A 24,922-nucleotide genomic window follows, 5' to 3' on the forward strand; every position below is an offset into this window, starting at 1 on the left:
GCAATGGAAGAAGGGAGGGGAGGGGAGTCCATTGCAGGATCTAGTCCAACACATGGAAAAGCCCAACACAGGCCTTGTGAGTAAGTTTTTCCTGGATAAACCAGCATCAAAGGTAAGATGAATATTGGGAATGATTTTCTTGGCCATGGGTTAAGTTCCTCTTTACTGCACTGCTGCCTCTAACTGATAGTCTAAGGAGATTTTAAATGAGATTTTATGAGGCTCTAGAGCAGTGGTCCTCAACCTGGGGGTCGAATGACGTTTTGCCCGGGGTCACCGAATCCTGGGCAGTTCCTGAAGCCCACACCGCTCTCGCAACCTTTTTGCGGCTGCCCAGCAGGGCTGTCCCTGGAGCCTGTGGCTGCCCAGCTGGGTTGTTCCTGGAGCCCACTCAGCCTCTTTGCAAGCGTCCATTCAGTTCATGGTATGGCTGGGGGGCAGAAACTAGAGGTCAGCTGACTGGTGAAGAATGTGAAGTGGGAGGGGCTTGAGGAGACCCCATCTCCTGATTTCAGCATAGGTGTCACTGCTGTGAGACACAACAAAGTCGGAGGCACAGTGAAGCCAGAGATACAGTGAGTAACACTACCTGTGATTATAGTTGCCATTAAAAGTCCCCACTGCTGATCAGAACTCCCCCGCCAGCACTGCCACTCATCCCAACTCCCCGCCAGCACTGCCACTCATCCCAACTGCCAAAATATATAAGAAACACCGGGCTAACTAGTACGGCTAACAGGAGCTGCTGCATACAGTCTGACAAAAACAGTGAATTAACAAATGAAAAAATGCAGCGCATAAGTGTAAATAAATAATGCAAACTATTAAAGTTGTGAATAGGTGCTGGAAAAATAATGACAAGCCAAGGGTGAATGGAACATAAAGTCCATAAATGAATGTGAATGTCCCACAACACAGGAAATGGGGGTAGTCCAGGGGATGGTGGTATTCCATTGGTCGTCAGAAGTCACCTTGCATCTAAACTGACCTCTCAGCAGGACAAGCCAATATAGCAGAAAATAACAGGGAGACTCTTACCAGATCTCGTGGATTCCCATGTCAGCGACAGGGAATCGCATGCGCAGTGTGTCACCAAGGACATGGAGTGGAAGATCTGGATGCTCCGATCCTCTGGGTTGCGGTCTGCGTGGATCTCCGGGGACAACGAGATGAGTCCTCACAATGGACGGCCAAAGCGTGGATCAGGAGGGCCAAAAAGACGTTGGTGGAGCAGCTGGAGGCACTAAACCTCATACAGTGGATGGAAAGAGAAAAAAGATGTGCCTCCACATAGTGCAGATAAAAAGGGCATTCTTATTGAAAAAAACAACTGTATATACATAAAAACGTGATCACGATAAATAAAAGCAAGTGGGCAACATGGAGAGTGGTGTATGGGCCTGACGCGTTTCGACCTAGGGGTCTTCAACAGGGGCATAGACCACCCACTCCAAGTTGCCATATATATATATAACTAAAATTATCTAGAAAGAACCAATTACAATGTGTGAGAAACAAGCCATTTGATTGGGTGAGTATAATCACCTGACTTAATTTTGCAACACACTAAAATTTTCATTAATTGTACCTATAGGTTAACTGAATAACACTCTAGTGGGTAATAGCAAATATAAACAAATTGCCCAAAGGTGAAAACAGCTTGGAAATCTCTCTAATAACCGTAAGTAAACTACATGTTCAGCTAATTGTCTGAGGTACTCCTCTGCTGACAGTACAGAACGGAGTTCCGCCCTGTCTGCCCGAGGAGCCGATCTTCGGAGGATTAACAAAAGGTGCTGGGGGGACGCACGGGACGCACTCTCTCTCTGCCCGGGGTTCTCGGCTCTTGATTGGATAGATTGATAGCAGCGCAGCCATTGGCTCCTGCTGCCGTCAATCAAATCCAATGACGTGGGCATCGGGGCCGAGTCCTGCATTCTGCCTCTATGGATGCCCAATGCTGGACTCGGGAGCGCGCCCGCAAGGTAACCCCCTTGGGAGAGCTCTTCTCCTAGGGGTTATCTGATGTGGGGAAGAGCCGTCGGGGACCCCAGAAGAGCAGGTTTGGGGTCACTCTGTGCAAAACGAGGTGCACAGTGGAGGTAAATATGATATGTTTGTTATTAAAAAAAAAAAAAAAATGAACCTTTAGTGTCATTTTAAAGTATACCATCATTACTACTCTATTAGTATCCAGTATGAGCAGTGTGATGATTGTGTTACAATTAGACTTTGTACAGTGTGTATGGGATGTCCTTCTATTGTGGGAGATACAATGTAACCAGGATCAGTAGGGCGCCGCACATGCGCAGTAGGAGCGGCAGGGCAGCTCTATGGGCGTGCACGTGTGTAGGGATGCGGGGGCGCGGACTGGCCGTCTCCCGGCACTCACTCTCGGTGTATGTGTGTTCTCATGTCTTTGTGTCTCACTGCAGAGGAGCGGAGCAGCCGGCGTGCTCTATTGTCTACTGCTAGTGGCGCTCCACCGCCGGCTGCTCCCCCCCCCTCCCCCCGGTGATGCTGAGAGCAGGGCACTAGTTCCAGGACAGTGAGGAGCTCCCCCCAGGCCCGGCAGGGATACAATGAAGGATCTGAAGAAGTATATGACAGAAGGTCTGCTGCAGTTCACCATCCTGCTGAGCCTGGTCGGGGTAAGGGTGGATCTGGAGTCTTACTTGCCCCCCATCCGGGAGATCATCCTGGGGAGCAGCTCTGCCTATTCCCCCATCCCCTTCCACAGTCTCAGCCTGCACCCCAAGAGCCCGGAGCTGGACTCCTTCTTCACCGCCAGGAGGCTGCTGGACGAGGTGAGGGCGCTGGGGGACCCCCGTATCCCCAGGACTGAGCTCAGCGCCTGGCTGGTTCACGCCGTGCCCGGGGATGCTGAGGCTGGACCGGTCGGCGTTCTGCTGGGAACCAATGAGGAGAGCCCTGCTGACCCCCCAAGTGACAATGAGGGCCCCAGCCAGACACCTGCCAGGAGCAGCAACCTGCAGCCCAGCCATGACCCCCCATCCCAACCGCACATCGCTACAGAGGCCGACCCTGGAGACTATACCAAAGAGGTAACCTACCCCTATGGCTTTATTTCACCCATACTTCATATGCTTTAACCTGAGCGCTTCAATGTTGCGCCACAACCTATGTGATCTGTGCTAGGAGCATGCTCACTCAGCACCCCATCAACCACTGCTGGTTACTATTGAGGACCAGGAGCCCACCTCCGGGGTAAAGAACCCCCTGAAAGCAACCTGGTATATACTAGAATTTTGGCTTGATTTCAGCCCAACAGCACTTAGACTGGAGGGGTAGTACTTTGGGCCAATCGGGTGTTCTGCATGCACATGTGCTGACAGAAGGAGAGAGCAGAAAGATGACCATAACAATCTGCCGCTGCTCCTTCATTGCCCAATAATCAGGAAGGGGCAAGGAAGTGTCTGAGCTATGGTATTTAACTACAAGATACATACACCAGCACCCCAAATTGATCACGCATTTATTGTGAAGACAACATTAGTAGGTCTTAAGAAACTGACATTTTGAAGCCTCATAGGGTCCCTTCCTCAAGGTGACCTAGCCTTTGTTATGTCGCCTTGAAGAAGGGAACATGCGAGGCCCCCAAAACATTAGTTTCTTATGGCCTTATGATGTTGTCTTCTCAATAAATATGCTATTTGGAGTGCTAGTGACTTCGTTTCTGGTGTTGGCAGGCCACCATCCATAGCAGGACACTTAAAGCACCCACTGATTACCTAAAGGTCAAGTGCTAGGAGGAGTGCAGCTTCTGTGTGGGTAGCAGGAGGGCTGTTCTGTCTGGAAGGGATCTGTAAATATCAGGACTAGTGGACAGAATTGACAGTTAAAACTACTACTGTATATCTCAATGCTGTTTGAGTGGAGCTGACTTTTTTTTTTTCCTCATCCAGTTGAAAAAGGAAAGCCAGAGGGACCATGTGCACTGACCAGTAATTTTATAGAAGCATCTTGATGCCCAGTGCTCAGATCTACATTGGCATTTGTATATTGGCTTACTAGCGTGGTAGGCACAGGTTGCCATGTACCTGTAGTAGGGATGAACTCTGTAACATCGATCAGTGGGTACAGCTTATATAAAAAGGGGTGTGTTGAAACATGTCGTAGGGCTGCCCGGTCTATGCGTACATGCCAGCCTATGTTCACCATAATGGCCATCATGTGTCTGGCATAGGTATCCCCACGTGCACAAGTCCTTGCAAGCCATTCCCTGGTGAGAAATCACCAGTCTGTGGCTCAGAGCTCTCATGTAGCAGGCTTTGATTACAATTATGGGATTGTTGTGTTTTTTCTTTCACTTTCTGGTGTATGTTATCCATACTGATCTACATGTATGTGCCAGTTTGTGATATTAAATGTACAGACACAGAGGGGCTGATTTACTAAAGCTGGAGAGTGCATAATCTGGGGCAGCTCTGCATAGAAACCAATCTGCTTCCAGGTTTTATTGTGAAAGCTTAAGTGAACAAGCTGAAGTTAGAAGCTGATTGGCTGGATACCATGCACAACTGCACCAGATTTTACACACTCCAGTTTTAGTAAATCAACCCCAGAGCTCCCAGGCCTTCGTTCGTAGAATAGATGTCTGTTAGTGGAGAGAGCATGTGTCTGTTGTATGGTGCACCACGCCCTGCCTGATTTTCTTGTGTACACTTATTATATATGTTAGGAACACAAAACAGCCACAGCCCCAGTAATCAGACTGGTCTGTTGGAGATCCTCCTAGCAATATGTAAATATTAACACAAAGAATGTCATGATTGTATTGTCTTTTTGTTTATGGCTGTTGAATGGGGTGGTGGTTTGGCATGTCTCCTTCATTGCCTCGGAGCATATTCTGTCAATTTTCGTATAGATCAGGTGTAGAACCTAATATAAACTGGAAGGGATGGTTTTCCAGGTGTTGCAACACATGTGAAACTTTATAATAACCTCATAAAATCTTTGACTGAGCAATAAACAGAGGAGATTATGTTCTTAAGATTTCAAAGGTTTTAAATTGAAGAGAGGTGAAGAAATAAGCTCATCATCTCTGGTTCATTGAGAATAATGGAGAGGAGCAGGTGCACTCAACATTAACTGGCCAGAAGCATTTGAGCTCCTGGATTAGTGTAGTGTCTGGCCTATATTACACCTCAACTTGGTGTTCTTATAGTAATGGTAGTACCAATAGTGATAGTGTTTCATCTATTTAGGCTTCAAGGATGTAGAATGTAGACCAGGGTTTCTCAACCAGGGTTTCATGGAGTCCTAGGGTTCCTCCAGAGGTTGCCGGGGGCTCCTTGAGCAATTTCTGCTCTCAGATAAGTTCCCACTGCCAGCATTGATCTTTTGAGCTCTCTGTTAAGCCCCATACACATGGGCCAAATATCAATAGAAACCAGCTGACATTTTGGCCCTTGTGTACTGCAGGCGGTCTGGCTTCTGTCGAAGAGGCATGATTGAAAAAGGTCTGCCAATCAGCATCCGATCAGCGCACTTTTTTCGGCCCACTGGGTTGAACGGATAAAGAAACTGATAGTGTGTACTAGGCATAGGGCTTGGCCATACGTTAATCTTTCACTTCTTCTTCCTTTTTTTGATTTATTTTTTATTATTTTTTTTTAACCAGTGGGTTTAACGTAAAAAAAAAAAAAAAAATGTACCCAATTCCCCCATCCACATATTCAATGTGGATGGGGGAAATGCTCCTGCTGAGGCATTGTGTTCTGGGAGCAGATGAGAGTTCCCTGCCATCAAAACACACTGACCAGTGTTGCAGGCTATAGCCAGCGGCACCGACCGATCGGGGGGAAAACAGACAGGCTGGTTGTATGGAAGTTAATAGATTCTGTTCAACCAGCCTACCCATACATGGATTAAAATGTGTTCATTCCCTGCTGAACGGGCTGAATTTTGATCCATGTATGGCTGACCTAAGAAATCTTCCCAGTGACCAAGTGTAAGAAGCATTCTTTCCACTGACCATCACATTAATGTATAATGAGTTGTAGATATAGTAATTTTTTGCAGGGGTTCCCTGAAACTGGAAAGTTTATTTCAAGGGTTCCTCTGTGTTGAAAAGTTTGAGAGAGTCTGTAGAACAGTGGTCTCCAAACTGTGGCCCTTTGCTTGCCTTTATCCAGCCCTCGGGGCACTATTTCTCCTACTGACCCCCAAATATGGGGCACTATTCCTACTGACCCTCAAATATGGGGAACTATTCCTCCTACTGACCCCCATATATGGGGCACTATTCCTCCTACTGACCCCCAAATATGGGGCACTATTCCTCCTACTGACCCCCAAATATGGGGCACTATTCCTCCTACTGACCCCCAAATATGGGGCACTATTCCTCCTGACCCCCAAATATGGGGCACTATTCCTCCTGACCCCCAAATATGGGGCACTATTCCTCCTGACCCCCAAATATGGGGCACTATTCCTCCTGACCCCCAAATATGGGGCACTATTCCTCCTACTGACCCCCAAATATGGGGCACTATTCCTCCTACTGACCCCCAAATATGGGGCACTATTCCTCCTGACCCCCAAATATGGGGCACTATTCCTCCTACTGACCCCCAAATATGGGGCACTATTCCTCCTACTGACCCCCAAATATGGGGCACTATTCCTCCTACTGACCCCCAAATATGGGGCACTATTCCTCCTACTGACCCCCAAATATGGGGCACTATTCCTCCTACTGACCCCCAAATATGGGGCACTATTCCTCCTACTGACCCCCAAATAGGGGGCACTATTCCTCCTACTGACCCCCAAATAGGGGGCACTATTCCTCCTACTGACCCCCAAATAGGGGGCACTATTCCTCCTACTGACCCCCAAATAGGGGGCACTATTCCTCCTACTGACCCCCAAATAGGGGGCACTATTCCTCCTACTGACCCCCAAATAGGGGGCACTATTCCTCCTACTGACCCCCAAATAGGGGGCACTATTCCTCCTACTGACCCCCAAATAGGGGGCACTATTCCTCCTACTGACCCCCAAATAGGGGGCACTATTCCTCCTACTGACCCCCACATAGGGGGCACTATTCCTCTTACTGACCCCCACATAGGGGGCACTATTCCTCTTACTGACCCCCACATAGGGGGCACTATTCCTCTTACTGACCCCCACATAGGGGGCACTATTCCTCTTACTGACCCCCACATAGGGGGCACTATTCCTCTTACTGACCCCCACATAGGGGGCACTATTCCTCTTACTGACCCCCACATAGGGGGCACTATTCCTCTTACTGACCCCCACATAGGGGGCACTATTCCTCTTACTGACCCCCACATAGGGGGCACTATTCCTCTTACTGACCCCCACATAGGGGGCACTATTCCTCTTACTGACCCCCACATAGGGGGCACTATTCCTCTTACTGACCCCCACATAGGGGGCACTATTCCTCCTACTGACCCCCACATAGGGGGCACTATTCCTCCTACTGACCCCCACATAGGGGGCACTATTCCTCCTACTGACCCCCACATAGGGGGCACTATTCCTCCTACTGACCCCCACATAGGGGGCACTATTCCTCCTACTGACCCCCACATAGGGGGCACTATTCCTCCTACTGACCCCCACATAGGGGGCACTATTCCTCCTACTGACCCCCACATAGGGGGCACTATTCCTCCTACTGACCCCCACATAGGGGGCACTATTCCTCCTACTGACCCCCACATAGGGGGCACTATTCCTCCTACTGACCCCCACATAGGGGGCACTATTCCTCCTACTGACCCCCACATAGGGGGCACTATTCCTCCTACTGACCCCCACATAGGGGGCACTATTCCTCCTACTGACCCCCACATAGGGGGCACTATTCCTCCTACTGACCCCCACATAGGGGGCACTATTCCTCCTACTGACACCATCGATAGGGCCTTATTCCTACCAGTAAAACCAATAATGGGGCATTTTCTACTCCCACTGGCCACAGTCTGGCCCCAAATACTGAAGGACAGTAAACTGGCCCTCTGTTTAGAATGTTTGGAGACTCCTGTTCTAAACCAGAGGTCTCCAAACTTTTCAAACAAAGGACCAGTTTACTGTCCTTCAGACTTGGGGGGGGGGGGGGGGGGGGGGGGGGGAGCAAGCAGCCAGACTAAATAGAAAATGCCCTGGGAGTAAACATTAGTATAAGTGAAAGGAATAGTGCCCCATTGTTGGCATGAGGGTAAAGAATAGTGCCTCATCATTGGCATCAGTGAGAGGACTAGTGCCTCATTGTTGGTTTCAGTGGGAGGAATACTGCTTCAAGGGCTGGATAACGGCAAGCTTAGGGCTGAATCAGAAATCGAGTAAATAAATCTGATCCAGAGAAATCTAGAAGTGTATGGCTAGCCTAGAGTCTTGAATTCTTTATTTTCTTTCTCTTTTTCAGAAGGCGCATGCTCAATAGTCAGCTATTGCAGTGGATATAACCAAATGTAACATTATACATGTTTTCGCACATGTGGCTGAAGAATGCGGTTGATACCGAGATAAAACCAATGTGTAGACATTAGTGGTGTGTTATATTAGAACAATCACTGCAGTGCAGGCTGGAGCATTCATATTTATGCTGAAACATTTTCCCTTCTTAATGGATATGTGAAGTGAACCCTGAGCAGATGAGACTCCATTGGATACAGTAGGATTGGGTTTAAACATCTGCCACATTTTTATTATTGTCCTTGTCCCTGTTTTGGAGATTTCCCCTTCCTTCTTGTGCTAGTGGCACCCTGTCATACATGGGGTCACCTGGACTGAGAAGAAATCTTACTTTATCCGGGGATCTAGTATGCATTAGCTCATTATGAAATACTTACCTAAGATTGAAGCTGTTGCAGCGGCTCCGCACACCACTTTGACCTGCGAGTTATTTCCATGTTCGTGGGCTCCGTAGCTGTGATTGGCCGGAGCCACAATGACGTCACGCCGTGGGAGCGGCCAGTCATGGCATGCTACTGAAGAAACGGCACAAGCTAGCGTCGGCGCAAGCGTATATGGTATATATCTCCTAAACTGTGCAGGTTTAGAAGATATTTCCAGTACCTACAGGTAAGCCTTATTATAGGCTTACTTGTAGGTACAAGTGGTGTAACCGAGTTTACAACCACTTTAACGCCACACAGCTATGTGTAGGGAGCTATCTCCTACCTTACACTAGCTGTACATCAGAGCGGAGTGAGAGGCAGCACAGTGCTCGATGGAGGGCAGGAGTTGTCAGTTAAAGTGGAGGTCCACCCTAGAAAAAAAAAATTGCATAAAATAATTCCTATAAAAATGGAGGAAAAGGAAATTAAAAAAAAAATTTTTTTGACTCACCTGAAATGGCTGTTGCTAGGCTGTCTTCCTAATCTGCCTCTTCCTACGCCGCGGTGATCTTCAGTCTTCTCCTCCCCGCGTTGTCTTCTGTGGAATGGGGCGCAGTGTGTTATGGGAACTGTGTGTGTCCCACAACACATCGCGTCCCATTTACAAAGCACTGCGCAACTCGCGCATGCACAGTAGGAAACAGGCAGTGAAGCCGTAAGGCTCCACTGCCTGTTTCCTTTAGTTAGGATGGCGGTGCCGGGACCCGAGGGATGGGTCGGCCTCGGGCGGCCGACATCACGGGCACCCAGGACAGGTAAGTGTGCTTATTTAAAGTCAGCAGCTAGTGTGTTTGTAGCTGCTGACTTTTAAAAAAAAAAATTTTCCCGGCCGGAACCCTGCTTTAACTTTTCATGTTAAGTTGATGATTGGTTGCTAGGACTGCCTAGCAACCAATCATCTGCTGGTTAACTAAAGCAGCTCCTGCCCCCTCATCCTGCACTGTAATAAAAAGGAGAGCGGCGGAGGCTGGGGGAAGCATTGGCACAGACCTGATCGTGATCTACTTGTTGGCTTCCTGCGATTGGCAGCTAGATCCTGATCGGGTTGCTGACCCCGGACCTATTGACCTTTTATTGTGTAACATAGGCAATTGCCATTTATTTTAATAAAATACTGTTATTTTCTTTTCCTTTTATACTTCTTTTGCATCATAGTGCTGGTGATTTCCCATAGTCTCTTTGCAAACCCCTCCTGTCCACTTGCATTCCAGCAGTGGCTGCATGGCAAATCTCAAGACAGGTTTCCTGATAGTGGTAACAGTCATACATGCCCAAATAATGTAAAAAAAAAGCTGTGTGTAATTCCATCACAAGTCTGTGTGATAGGGTGACAATATCAGGAGCACACATGGGGGACAGACAGAGTGTTGTCACCCCACAACAGGAAGTAGGTCACTCATGGCAGGATCACCAGATATTATTTTAACCGCTTCCCGACCGCAGCACGCCAATGTATGTCAGCAGAATGGCACGGGTGCGCAAAAGGGTGTACCCGTATGGCTTTTCGTAATCCCGGCCTAACGGATGCACACCGCCGGCGGCATGGGAGTGTGCCCGCGGGTCCCGCAAACTCTATGTCCGCCGTTGTAAACAAGGCATTTCCCTGTTCTGCCTAGTGACATGACAGGAATCTGCTGCTCCTAGTGATCGGGAACAGTGATCTCTGTCATGTCCTAGGTAGCCCATCCCCCCTACAGTTGGAACACGCTATGGGAACACATTTAACCCCTTGATTGCCCCCTAGTGTTTAACCCCTTCCTTGCCAGTGACATTTACACAGTAATCAGTGGCTAGTTTTAGCTCCGATCGCTGTATAAATGTCAATGGTCCCAAAATAGTGTCAAAAGTGTCTGATCAGTCTGCCGTAATGTCGCAGTTCCGATAAAAAAAATGCAGATCACCGCCATTACTACTAATAAAAAAAAAAAATAATAAAAATGCCATAAATCTATCCCCTATTTTATAGATGCTATAACTTTTGCGCAAACCAATCAATATACACTTATTATGATTTATTTTATTTTTTTTTTTTACCAAAAACATGTAGAAGAATACATATCTGCCTAAACTGAGAAAGAAATGTGTTTTTTTGGGTTTTTTTTTGTTTTTTGTTTTTTTGGGTTTTTTTTATATATATTTTTGGGGGATATTTATTACAGGCGGTCCTCAGATTACGAACACAATAGGGACTTTAGGTTTGTTCTTTAGACCCCTTTCACACCGAGGGTGTTTTGCAGGCGCTATAGCATTAAAAATAGCGCCTGCAATCCGCCCTCAAACAGCTGCAGCATTGTCTCCAGTGTGAAAGCCCGAGGGCTTTCGCACCGGAGCTCTGCGCTGGCAGGACGTCAGGAAAAGTCCTGCCAGCAGCTTCTTTGGAGCGGTGAAGGAGCCGTGTGTTTACCGCTCCTCCACTGCTGCTCCCCATTGAAATCAATGGGGCAGCGCTGGGATACCGCCGGCAAAACACCGCTATTGCGGCGCATTGCGGGCGGTTTTAACCCTTTCTCGGCCGCTAGCGGGGGGTAAAAGCACCCTGTTAGCGGCCGAAATGCGCCGCAAATCCGACGGTAAAACGCCGCTAAAAATAGCAGCGTCTTACCGCCGATGCTATAGGCGGCTCGGTGTGAAAGGGTGTGTAAGTCGGAACAGTGCATTTTTAAGTTTAACTTCAGCCTGTGCAGGGATGTGGGATGTTCCTGGCGCTTCTGGGCATGCAGTTATGTTATCTGGGGCTCTTCTGGTCATGCAGTACATGTAGTACTGCAGTGTGGGATGTGTCCGGCTCTGCATGATAGCTGCTCAGAGATATCAGGACCAGTGTGGAGCACAAGCGACCAGCATTGAGGTCCGTTTGTAAGTAGGAGTCGTTCGTAACTCGGGGACTGCCTGTATAGCAAAAAGTAAAAAATATTGCTTTTTTTCAAAATTGTCGCTATTCTTTTGTTTATAGCACCAAAAATAAAAGCCGCAGAGGTGATCAAATACCACCAAAAGAAAGCTCTATTTGTGGGGGGAAAAAAAAGGAGATCAATTTTGTTTGGGTACAACGTCGCACGACTACGCAATTGTCAGTTCAAGTGACACAGTGCTGAATCGCAAAAAAATGCTCTGGTCAGGAAGGGGGTAAAATCTTCCGGGGCTGAAGTGGTTAATGAAAGCTGCAGGTTTAAAAATACTAAACCTCTTTTCCTCTCTCCTTTTTTTTTTCCCCTTAATTAAATTTACACATGAAAGCCTGTATGAGATCAAAGTGATTGTGTTTACATATATGTAACAATTCTGAAGTCTCCTAACAGAGTCCTTGTTATCAATGTCATTGCAGGCTTATACATTCTAAATGAATAATGTTTTTTGCTGGTTCCAAGATTAGACTATTTGGCTCCAGAATCGGACATGATGTTGTCCAACTTTTTAGTATAAAGTCAACTTGAAATTTGTTTAATCATTGGAGAACTTAAACATATTTCTGTTCTAAAATCAATAGCTGATGCCATTAAATCTAAGCATTTTCTTTACATTACATATTACATATACTTTTACATATTGACATTTATGTCTCATTTTCCTTTTTCAATGTATAATTGCAAGGTAATAAGCGCCCAAGAAATCCTAAGACAGCTGAGCAGAAAACATAATGTACTTGCTTGTTATACAGGATTATTTCTTTGTTTGCATAAGTAACTTGGCTTTTGACCTTTACTCCAAGTAAACTACCAAAAGTATTCAATAATAATGTGGGGAGTTTTATCTAGTGGGAGTGCCTGGGTGACATGTTATTTCAGAGAGTTAAAGAAGGACCCCCCCCCCCCATGTTGTCCTAAAAAAAAAAAAAATGCTTTCTCTCACCCAGAAAAATCCAGCATTGTCTGGTGTAATCTGCTGCACGTCAGGTCCCAGGTCACCATCTTCTCTTCTTAGGTCATTGGGAGCCGGCTGTCTCTTCCTATTCTTGCTGCTGACCCCCTAAGGGCTCGTTCAGATGGGGCCTGAGACCTGTCCTCCATGCTGTGCTGCTTTTTGCTGTGTGTGTATCCATCTTGGAGGTCCGTGATGCCGACGCCGCAGCTGCATGGATACAGTCGCATGTCAAAATCTAACAAGGGGGTGCATGGACTGTATTTGTGCAGCGTCTGAATCCTCTTCTATGGGTTGCCTGCGTGTACACAAAGCGGCTCAACATGCAGGAGGGGTCTCTGTGCCCATCTGAATAAACCCTTATAAAACGCAACAGTGTATGCACAGTGTGGTGTAGATTGGCCAGGACCCGAGCAACGTGCTGGACATTGCTCCAAAGCCTCTGGGTTGTGAGATTTTGTATTGCAAGAGGCTGCATCAACTAGCTGATATCATTCTCATCAAGGCAAGAAAGCCAGTATTGGGGGTCCGGTTCCCAATGTAAAAGGAGGGGGAGTGCAAAACTTATAGAATGTGGTTGAAGAGGGAGAAGGTTGGCTTTCAGCTGGACACGCATGGCATTTTCAACTGCTTTAAATAAATATAAAAAAACCTGCAAGGTAAAGGCATAATGGGCTAGTATGCATTGCATACTAGCCCATTATAAAAGACTTGCCTTGAAACAAAGCGCTCCAGCAGTGCTCTGTCACCATTGCAGAGGCTTCCATCCTCACCTGGTCTTCCTTCTGGGTTCCCAGCCTGCAGCTGCTTGAATGGCTGAGCTGCGATGATGTCGCTGTTTGCGGTACAGGTAATGCCGTTCCTTCAGAGCGCCGGTGACGTTACCAGCTGCTGCTCCCTAGATTATCTCCTAAATGATACACGTTTAGGAGATATTCATTTAACCTACAGGTAAACTATAATAAAGCTTGCCTGTTAGGTTAAAATAAACATTCAGACTTTACTACCAGTTTAAATGAGTATCAAACATGCTATCAAAAGTGGTTGCCTGTAACCAAGCAATTCAATACTGACAAGTTTGATCATTCTCCTGGATTCGATCGATTAAACTGGGGCTATGCATTACCAGCTTCAATGCAGGTTATTAAAAAAAAAATGGAAATCAGAAAACTATGGCAATTTCGTGGAAAGAGATGGATTTTTGCCAGGTTTGATCACTGCAATTTTGATCCCATCTCCTTGCAGTCGATCAAAACCACACATTTCTGGATTTATTGCTCAGAACTTCAATTCCAACTCCAATTAAAATTTCCTGACAGTTACCATGTGTGTGGCCGGCTTCATAGTCAGAAGTTACTGCTGTTTGGAAAGAAATGAGCTTTCTTCCTGGTAAGTCCCTAGAAGTTCAGAGCCTTCTCCTTCCCTGGAGGCACAGGTCTTCAGGGAAGTACAGTGTAAAAAAATACCATTGTTTTGAACTAAAAATCTTTTATATTATCTAATCCTTCAGCAAGGGAATTTCCACAGTGGAATTTGCCATCTATACTTTCACTTTTACTTTGGTGTGCCCCAATAGATGTTTTTAAATGTATAGAACTAGTGATATTATAGAAAGCAATCCCAAAAAGCTACTCCTAACTTAAGGAAAACACACCAAACACTAGGTAGCCACACAGTGTAATTTTCCTTCTAAATCCAAAAAATGTATTCCTTACCTTTTTAAGTGATGTTGTTGCTAGTTAAAGCGGTTAAAACAAACTTGTAGGTTAAATGAATATCTCCTAATCATGCACCATTTAGGAGTTATTCTATGGAGCACCACCCGGAGACGTCACCGGCACATGTACTCTGAAGGTACAGCAAACACATGCCGTTCCTTCAGAGCTCTGTGCCGTGGCCCTGACTCCCGCACGCATGTGTGGGAGTGATGTCTTTGCGGCTCGTCCATTCAAGCGGCAGTAGCCCATGTACCCGGAAGGAGGACCGGGTGAAGATGGAAGCCTCTGCAGCAGTGACAGGGCACCGCTGGAGGGCATTGTTTTAAGGTAGGTCTTTCATAATGTGCTAGTATGCAATGCATACTAGCACATTATGTCTTTGCCTTGCAGGGAGAATTTTTTTTTTTCTTCAATATTTACTACCGCTTAAAAAAAAAAAAAAAAAAAAAAAAAATAAAAGAAGAAAAAAGGCCTCCAAGCAAAGGAAGCACTTAATACTCACCTTTCCTGTGCTGCCAAACTCCTCTGCGTTCAAGAGTTAGGCCTCATGTACACAAGACGCTGTTAAACACGCGTTCAGAGGCAGTTGGACACTTTTTTTCTACTGCCCCTGAACCCATTCAATGTTAACCTATGTGTCCATGTACACGTTTTTTTGCGTTTTTAGGCAGTTGCGTTAACCTCGTTAACTGCGTCTGAAACGTGGAAAACTTTTGTGTCTGAACCCATTTTTTTGCTTCTGGAAAAACGAGGTTAAACGCAACTGCCTAAAAACGTTTGCGTTTATAAGTGTTTTTAAAGGAACATTTTACGACCTGAATTTGTGGCCCCATATCTCGAGGGACACTTGATGCTAGGAACCCCAAATTTGGTGTACAATGGAACTAGCACTACAACATATCCAAATTTGGGGTTCCTAGCACCAAGTGGCCCCAAGATATGGGGCCCCAAATTCGGGTCACAAAATGTCATTCTCTGCTGCAGAAAAGTGCTTGACATTTTGCGATCCGACTTTGAGGCCCCATATCTCGGGGCCACTTGGTGCTAAGAACCCCAAATTTGGATATGTTGTAGTGCTAGTTCCACTATGTTAGGAATTTGGGGTTCCTAGCACCAAGTGGCCCCGAGATACGGGCTCCAAAGTTGGGTCGCAAAATGCCATTCTCTGCTCTGCAGACGCTTCTAGACATAAACGCGGTAAAACGCGGCATGCAAACGCGGCAAAACGGCATTTCTAAATGCCGGTTTCAGCTTTTAAAAACATGTGTTCAGCAGAGTTTGCAGCGGCGTTTCGTGTGCATGAGGCCTAAGTGGAACTTTACTGTGCAATATGAATTGCAGTCTTTGCCTCCACCCTTGCCTCAGCAATAATATCTGGCGGTGAGAGACAGAGGCTGATTGTTGCAGGACAAACCTGGATCCGCGGGGCAGGCGAGTATGTTCTTTTTTTATTTTTTTATTTTTTTTGAGACATCCCAGCAAAACTGATAAGGAGAGATGAAAAGGGGGGTTAATATTTTATACTTTAAGCTTACTGAATAGAATTTAGTATAGTATACTATTTAGCATTCAGATAATTTCTAGGTATATGGGTTTTTTTTGGTCTCTAGCAGTGCTCTGCGGTCCTTCTGCCTGCCGTTGCTCTGTACGATGCTCTGTAATCTACACTTTCCCTAAATTAAATTGCTAATATGATCAATCTGTGCTATTCTATATTCAAAATCCTTTTTTGGAATGCATACATCAAAACAATTTTATATATAGGTACATTAAATAAAAAAAAAATGATCTCCCTGAAGTATTCACAAATCACTCATATGCATATAGCCAAACAGTGGTAGGTGAATAGATATACAGTCCTTTTATGCAATGTATATTTAAAAGTCCATATATGTAATGGACTATCTTTTATATATATATATATATATATATATATATATATATATATATATATATATATATATATATATATATATATATATATTTGCAATGGAAACCCTGCTTTAATTGTATCCACTTGTGAGCACAAGAAAAATGTGTGTGTGTGTGTGTGTGTGTGTATATATATATATATATATATATATATATATATATATATATATATATATATATATATATATATATATATATATATATATATACTTTTCTTGTGCTCACAAGTGGATACAATTAAAGCAGGGTTTCCATTTAAAAGTGGAATTTCTGCTTTAAGGACTCCTTACCTCCTGACATGCCACATTTGGTATGTCTTTTTTTTTGGGGGGGGGGGGGGTTGGGTGCGTTTGGACAGGTACCCAGCTCCCACTTCCGCTTGTGCCGCCTAGGCGGCGATTCCTCCTCTCCCCCTCCCTCCCTGCAATCTTTTGCGACATGTCAAAGGTTCCAGAAGATTGCTCGGTCATTCAGGACGCGCAGTGCCCACCCGTCTGTGAAGCCGCAAGCTGTCACAGCTGGTTGCCCACACTAGCGATGCCAGGGAAAGAGGAGGGAGAGAATTGAGGCTTCAGGCGGCCCCATCGCAGGACCGTGGGATAGGTGAGTGAGTGTTTATTAAAAGTCAGCTACTGTAGCTACTGACTCTTAATAAACAGAAAAATGAGTGGAACTCCGCTTTAAGGTCAACCCCCCAGTATGAAGTGCTCCACACTTGTGCTCACTCACTGGATATTGTTGATCACTTAAAGTGGAAGTTCAGCCTAAAACTAAAGTTGTGGAATTGGGCCGAATTGTTGGTGTCATTGGGAGAAATTGTGCTCCTTCATTTGGGGGGGGATTATGCCCCATTGTTAATCAGTGGATGAAATAGTGCCCCAAGGGCCCGATAAAAGTAAGCAAAGGGCCGCAGTTTGGAGACCACTGGTATACAGGGTGTGTGCTTATGTTTCTTTTCAGAAAAACTTATTGGAAGCTAGTTCATGTGTGTAAAGAGATCTGATGTAAACAAATGTTACATATAATTATATTATAGTAATCCTCATTATTTTTTCTGTTGTATTCCATAAAGCATGCATCCTATATGGGAGGACAGCACATACTGGGGGAGATTTACTAAAACTGAAGTGCTGAATCTGGTGCAGCTGTACATGGTAGCCAATCGGCTTCTAACTTCTGCTTGTTCAATTAAGCTTTGAAAGTAAAACCTGGTTGGTTGGTTTTCATGCAGAGCAACACCAGAATTTGCAGGCTCCTGTGCTTCACATAATTTTCTTTCTTTAGAAATAGTAATTTCTTTATGATTTGTATATGTATCTATTTTTGTGCCCTAAACTGCTGTTTCTTCTGACCGATTTGAAATGCAAAAACGTGAAAAGCCACCAGAAAAGCCGAGAAGTACTTTTAAAGAGACGGTTTCTTTCTTGCTCTATACAGCTGGTGTGTAGGCTGGTGCTGGTGCAGGTGTAAAACTTTCATTGTATAATTTTCCTGTGGCTTTGTGAATCTGTTGGGTTTTCTTCTTTTTTATATGTATATCATTAGTGTTACTTGTTTGTCCACAATACAAAGACAGAGGAAGATCACAGAGAGATTCTATTGTGGCTTTCAGTGCATTAACAATACAAGATCATAAAGTATTAACCAGGGAGAGAATGGGAAATATATATTATGCACAAGAATTTCCTTATCTATCTCAGAACTGATAATAATGGAAGAAGAGAACAGAATGTCTGTATAACTTGATGGCAATACACCAGTAAGTCAAACTTCTCTTTGCCAGTAATGATCATACAGTGTTTTGTGGTTTAAAAGCAACTGTCCACTTTAGTAAATGTGTTTCTGTAAAATGCCTCCCTGGTATTGTAAAGGGATATCTGCCCTCCTCCCAGACATACACTTGTTGAGCTCAGACAAAAGACCTCTAGGGAGGTTGAAGGGATTGGTTGGGAAGAGAACACCTGTTATAATGGATGGATGGCCGGCCGGTCGCTCCGTCACTCCTGGGCTGCATACTAGTTCCAGGACAATGACTTCTCTTATAAAGAATCAATTCAGCTGTGCTGGCCCTTTTCCCCTTTAAAGTAGACGTAAACACAACTCTTATATATTTAGGCTTTATCATGGTACTGCGATTTCAAAAGTAATTTTAATTAGGGATTGCACCAATAACGGTATCATTATCAGTGCCGATACTAAGCTTTTGCACAAATACTAGTGCTCGTGCAAATGCTCCGATACCTGAAACTTAATGTCTTTGCGGTGCGATTTGAGCTCATACAAAATTAATTGTCTCAAATCGAACGTACAAAGAATCGCATGTGATTTAAACAGGATGGCATGCACTTTCCCCCACCACTCCCGTGTGAACCCAGGCCTGTCAAAGTGACTTCATAGTGATTCTTTGCAGTGAGATTTTAGCCCATTCATTTTATATACCGCACAGGTATTGGTCCTCGTTATCGGCAAGTACTTGACCAAATGTATCGGTACTCAAACTCGCCGGTTATAAAAACGGTATTGGTGCAACCTTAATTTTTTAATATGTCTATTTGCCGATTTCGTTAAAAAAAAAAAAATTAGCTGGTTTTAGTCTTCATTTCCATCCTCAAATCTTCACACCAGCTACCCCCCCCCCCCCCCCCCATCCTGCAGAGCCAGATAAGATTTATGCCCTGGAGTTTCCACGTTCTTTTTTCTGCCGGAAAATGTATACATAACAACTTCCTCTCCAGCAAGCAGCACAGTAAAGAACTCACCGAATCCTATTACAATCCTCAGGAGAATAGCAGAGGCAGCAGTGACTCTTCCATCACATACACAGCTATGAGCCTACAGCTACACTTACATGTCAGGAGGTGTGCTACTATTGTGTTCTGCTATGTTTCAGGAGGAATACCCTGAGAAAAGGTTGTTTTTAATGGTACTATTTAGGCGCACTTGACATTTCTTCATAAGATAGCAAATCTTAACTTTTGCGTTCAGGTACACTTTGAACCGTGGGTTGGATATCCTTTGGAGAAGTAGAGAAGCCCTTTTCTGTTTCATTGCTCAGAGCTATGCAGACAGGTTTTACATCCATATAGGACTATTATCAGTATTGTAGTACCCAAGAAATGCATTTCAGTTGTCGCCATCAAAAAATGTGTGAAAATATAAGGTGCAGCGCACATATTATTAGTTAGACAACCATGTGGGGAAGTCTTCTGAAAGTGCCTCTACATACGTTTTGATATCTTATAGGGAAGCAGTGACTTTGGTTTTCCTTTCCCTCCTTTCTCCAGCTTCTTCTTATTGTTCCATCCCAGTGATGGACACCATAACTGACAATGAGTTACTTCAGAATCTTTTAGGTCTAGTTGTTCCCGTGGAGTTCTGCAGTAAACATAAAGGAAATTGCTTTATTACATGGCTGGAGGTCCAACATGTATACAGTTCACATTGAGATGCAATAATCCTATAATCTATATCTGTATCTGATGTGTAAAGCAACATGATGGTTTAAAGCTCAACTCTAGCAGTAAGAAGGGTCACTGGTTCGAATCCCAACCATGACACTACCTGCCTGGAGTTTGCATGTTCTCCCTGTGCCTGCGTGGGTTTCCTTCGGGTACTCCGGTTTCCTCCCACACTCCAAAGACATGCTGGTAGGTTAATTGGATCCTGTCTAAATTGTCCCTAATATGTATGAATGTGAGTTAGGGACCTTAGATTGTAAGCTCCTTGAGGGTGTAGGGACTGATGTGAATGTATAATGTATATGAAAGCGCTGCGTAAATTGACGGTGCTATATAAGTACATAAAATAAATAATAACTCTAGGATTTTAGCAACCCATTCCTACTTCTCCCTCCCATCAAAGCTCTAACCTCCTGGTATAGAAAACGAAAAAAACAAATCAAATGCCTATTACCTGAAGCCATGGTCATATGACAGCTCTGACCCAATCCTTTCCTCTTTACTGATTACTTCCTGCAATCCTTCTCTGGGTGTTCACATCACTGCCTGAATGAAGTTGACTCCTCCTTTTGATGGCGGTGACGCTCCCAGCAGCCAGGTCCTCTTTTATATGCTCCAAAGGCAGGGGAATTCACAGGGGTTTGAGGTGCCCAAGAAGATGAAGAGCAGGGAAAATGTCTGGTCCCAAGGGCCGGAATTAGCTCAGCTCTTGAAGAAAACTGTGACTAAGAAAGAGGTGTTTGGAATCAAGACTGATGAGTAAGGTAATGATAATAAAATTATTTTTTTCCTGAAGTTCGACTTTTTAAGTGCTTCTAAAAGCAGTAGGTTTTTTTTTTACCTTAATGCATTCTATGCATTAAGGTAAAAAAAAAATCTGTCTGTGTTCTGTCCCCCTTATGCTTACCTGAGCCCAATCTCGATCCAGCACTGTTTCTCAAGAGCAGCTGCTCTCTCCACTCACTTTTCTCCTCACTGGACATAGAGGCAGCAGCAAAAGCCATTGGCTCCTGCTGCTGTCAATCACAATCTGTGAGGAGAGAGCAGGGGGCGGAGGCAGGCAGTGCCGTGTGTCAATGGACACACAGAGCATGGCTTGGGATCCAGCCCACACAAGTGCCTCCATAGCAAGTGGTTTTACATGGGGGCACTTGGAAAGGGGGTGGAGCCAGGAGCACCAGCAGGGGAAGAGAAGGATCGGGCTGCTCTGTGCAAAACGTTTTTATATATATATATATATATATATATATATATATATATATAATTTTGTTTAAACCAAATCCAATAAAAAGGAAGATAATGGTTTTTAGCAATTCCACGTAAAATGTATGTTTTAGTCATTTTAATTTGGTAGTCTATCTTAGATACACCAGCAAGGAGATCGCTCTGCTATAATTCTAAACTCTAACTCTGTGCTTTTCCATCTGGGAGTTTTGTGTGTTTGTGCCAACTGGTACTATGCCAGAACCTCCTCTTGCATTTCCTGTAATATAAAATAATAAACCCAACACGGGGGAGTAAGAACCCCTCACAGATAACAGAAATCTCAGCAATGGAGTCCCAAGAGATATAAAAAACTAGGGTGGTTTCACCTTCCAGCATCTGCCAAAAACAAGATCTTAAACTTGGATGGACTGACCCTTTAAAGTTGAACTTCAGGAATGACCTGTATTGCATACATTGATCCAGCTTGGCACAATGTAAGTATGCATATCTCATATAAAGAAAAAAGAGGGTTGGGACTTTAAATTAGGTATTTGGGGCATAACTGGCAATAGGTCAAGGGTTGCAAATGTTTTTTATTATATGCTATTTTTTGGATACTCTTTCTTTTGGGGATCATATATATGTGATGCCGGCTTCCCTATGGACTTCCATCACCACAGACACTGTAAGCAGCCTTAGTTTCTCCAGTTTTCCATGTTCCATATACAGTTACGCATGAGTAATCCCAGGGATGGGTAACGTGGTTTCCCCTACCTATTTTCATTTTTTAAAGTGGGGACCAATACTTTGACACATTTATGTTTTTTTTTTTTTATAGACGATTGATACATCCGCCCTTGATGAAGTGGAACGCATCCACAGAAATGCGTCGGGCTTTCATGGAGATGCAATATGTTTTTTAGACTGATTCACATGCCCTTCCACCTTTTTATCCAGTCTATATTCCAGTATTTAACTTTAAAAGCATTCATATGTAATGGAGGATGGTCTCACATTTACTATGCAACACGCCATGCCGTTACTTATATTTTCTTATGGATTGTAACATGCTATTGTTATGTTCACCAACTCATGTATTTATTATATTACATCATGTTATGCATGGTTTTAAGTGAATAGACATTATTTTTTCAACCCTTGACCTATTTGCCAGTTTTGCCCCAAATGCCTCATTTAAAGTCCCAACCCTCTTTTTTTCTTTATGTAGATTTAGGGCTAGAGATGTATGTTATACGTCTCATTTAACCACTTGCCGACCAGCTGCTGCAGTTATACCGCGGCAGGTTGGCTCGGCTGCGCAAATCGCCGCAGGTGTATGTTGGGCTTGTACACGGCGATCTGTGGGCGTGCCGATTGGCCAGCGGGGGAGCCAATGAGTGAGTCCAGCGGACTCTATGTCCGCCGGCCACCTGCGATCGTTCCCCGCAGTAAGAGAACGGGTATCTGCCAACGTAAACATTCTGTCAGGGGTTGACACACAGATCCTGTCTTTCTGCTATGCATCTGCTATTTTTAGCACTAATCACTGTAATAATATCACTGGTTCCCAAAAAAGTGTAAAGAATGTCAGATAAGTGTCCGATCTGTCTGCCGCAATGTCGCAGTCCGGCTAAAAATCACAGATCACCACCATTGCTGGTGTGTTGCTGTGTGAGTTATTCGGTGCAGTGGAGGACAAATCACAGTAAGGCTTAATGTACACAGGACGTTTTTACAACCTCTCCTAAACGATTTAATTTAACAGATAATAAACCACATTTAAAACATTCGTTTTGCTGCGTTTAGAAGCGTTTGAGAAAAAAACTTTTTTTTTTTTTTTTTTTTTCAAAATAGCCAAAAATGAAAAACGTCTGTAAACGAAACGTGGCTAAACGCGAGCTACTGCGTTTAGCGTCGGAAACTTCGGCGTCTGAACTTTTTTGCCTTCAAAGAAAAGCCTATAAACGCAACTGCCTAAAAACAACATTAAACAAACCTGTGTACTAGGGCTGCAACTAACGATTATTTTCATAATCGATTAGTTGGTCGATTTATTGTTTCGATTAATTGGTTAATAACCTTAAAAAAAAAAAAAAAAGTGTGGTGTATTTAGTTAATATGTAAAGTTAAAAAAAAAAATGTAATTTATTCTTAAAGCGGAGTTCCACCCAAAAGTGGAACTTCCGCTCATCGGATTCCCCCCCCCCCCCTCACAATTGGCACCTTTCAGGGGGGAGGAGGGTGCAGATACCTGTATAATACAGGTATCTGCACCCACTTCCGGGAATAGACTCCCGTGGGAGTCACGCCCCCTCCTGCATTCTCCCGCTGTCTCCTGGGAAACACACAGGTCCCAGGAGATGGACCATTGAGAACGCACAACGCTTCACTTCCTGATTCCCTCACACAGAATGGCGGCGGCAGCACCCGAGGACCGAGAGACGGTTCGGTCTCGGGTGCCGACATCGCTGGACCCCGGGACAGGTGAGTGACCTTATTTTAAAAGTCAGCAGCTGCAGTATTTGCATCTGCTGACATCTAAAAAAAAAATTTTTCGCCAGATTCCCGCTTTTAAACATCTCTATGCAGTGGTAAATATACATAACCAACTATATGGTTAGGGAGCAAAAAATCGAATCCACTCTTAGAATAACAGACAGAAGAGATATATTGTATACACTCTTAGAAGAGATATACTGTATAATTATTAGAGGAGAGATAGTATATACAGTATATATCCTATAATAGTATATTAAAGGGTGAATCTGGTAAATATCACTCGGAGATCAATTTTTTTTAATTAAAAAACAAGCAATGTCTTCCTTCAAAAAAAAAAAAAAAACACATTTTAAAAAAGTTTGTTCGATTTTTTAATCGTTATTTGGGTCAAATCGACATTCGTTTTCAACCACAGTGACGGGAAAATTTGGAAATAATTGAAAATTCCTTTGACCAAGAAGTTTTCTGACACTGTATGTAGTTTTCGTTCAGAACTTACATTCATTTTAAAAACAAGTGAAAATTTCAAACAACGTTCTTTCATTCAGCGAATGTACAAAGATTTTTCATCTGAATATTCTCGTCTGAAAATTGATCCGTGTGGCCAGCATAAGGCTCAGTACACACCTATGCAGTTTGCTTTTGATCTGTTTCTGCCCTGCCTTTTGCTGTTCGTTTTGATTTTTGCTAACGTGATTTTGCTGCGATTTGCGTTTTTGCATTTTGTTTGGCCAATTTGTTGTTGGGCAGATTAAAAAACACAAATTGCTGAAAAAACGCTTTAAATGTTTTTCTGCAGCTTTTCCATTGAAGTATATTGAACCAAAAAAGCACCGTTTTGTGTTAAAAACAAATCCCCGACCCTTTCCAAATACGCAGCGGCTGAAAAAGCACAGATGTGAACGTGTCCCATAGGAAACCATGTAAATGTACTGTAGTGTGTTTCTGCAAAAAGCACCAAAAAACACATAGATGTGAACCAGGTCTAAGACGTTTAGTAACACAATTGGGTTAAAACAAAAATTAGCCCTTTTATAGTAAAAAAAAAAAAAAAAAAAAGCAGATAATCACTACTGTAAGGGGTTCATTCTTTTTACTGTAGAACTGTGAAAGTAATATTTACAGTAGCGATTATTTGCTTCTGGCCGATTAATCGATTATGAAAATAGTAATTGGTTACTTTCATAATCGATTAGTTGTTGAATTTATCAATTAGTTGTCGATTTAATCGATTAGTTGTTTCAGCCCTACTGTGTACATGTACACATAAGATAACATTGGATGAGTGAACCCCCCTCAATATCCGAGCTGCACTCCAGGATCTGAGATGTCAAAAGAATGGGGT

General features: G+C 44.0%; 1 protein-coding gene across 1 annotated transcript in view; it reads left to right on the forward strand.

Moving 5' to 3' along the window:
• The first annotated feature begins 2,344 nt into the window (after positions 1 to 2,344).
• Positions 2,345 to 24,922, forward strand: part of NFE2L3 (NFE2 like bZIP transcription factor 3) — a 68,717-nt gene continuing 46,139 nt past the window's right edge. The window contains exon 1 of the mRNA XM_073630132.1: positions 2,345 to 3,065. Coding sequence (XP_073486233.1) covers positions 2,583 to 3,065 — 483 coding nt within the window. The 5' untranslated portion in view covers positions 2,345 to 2,582. The remainder of the gene's footprint in view (positions 3,066 to 24,922) is intronic.

Source organism: Aquarana catesbeiana, linkage group LG05, assembly GCF_042186555.1.
Source record: "Aquarana catesbeiana isolate 2022-GZ linkage group LG05, ASM4218655v1, whole genome shotgun sequence".
In the NCBI taxonomy this organism is placed as follows: Eukaryota; Metazoa; Chordata; class Amphibia; order Anura; family Ranidae; genus Aquarana; species Aquarana catesbeiana.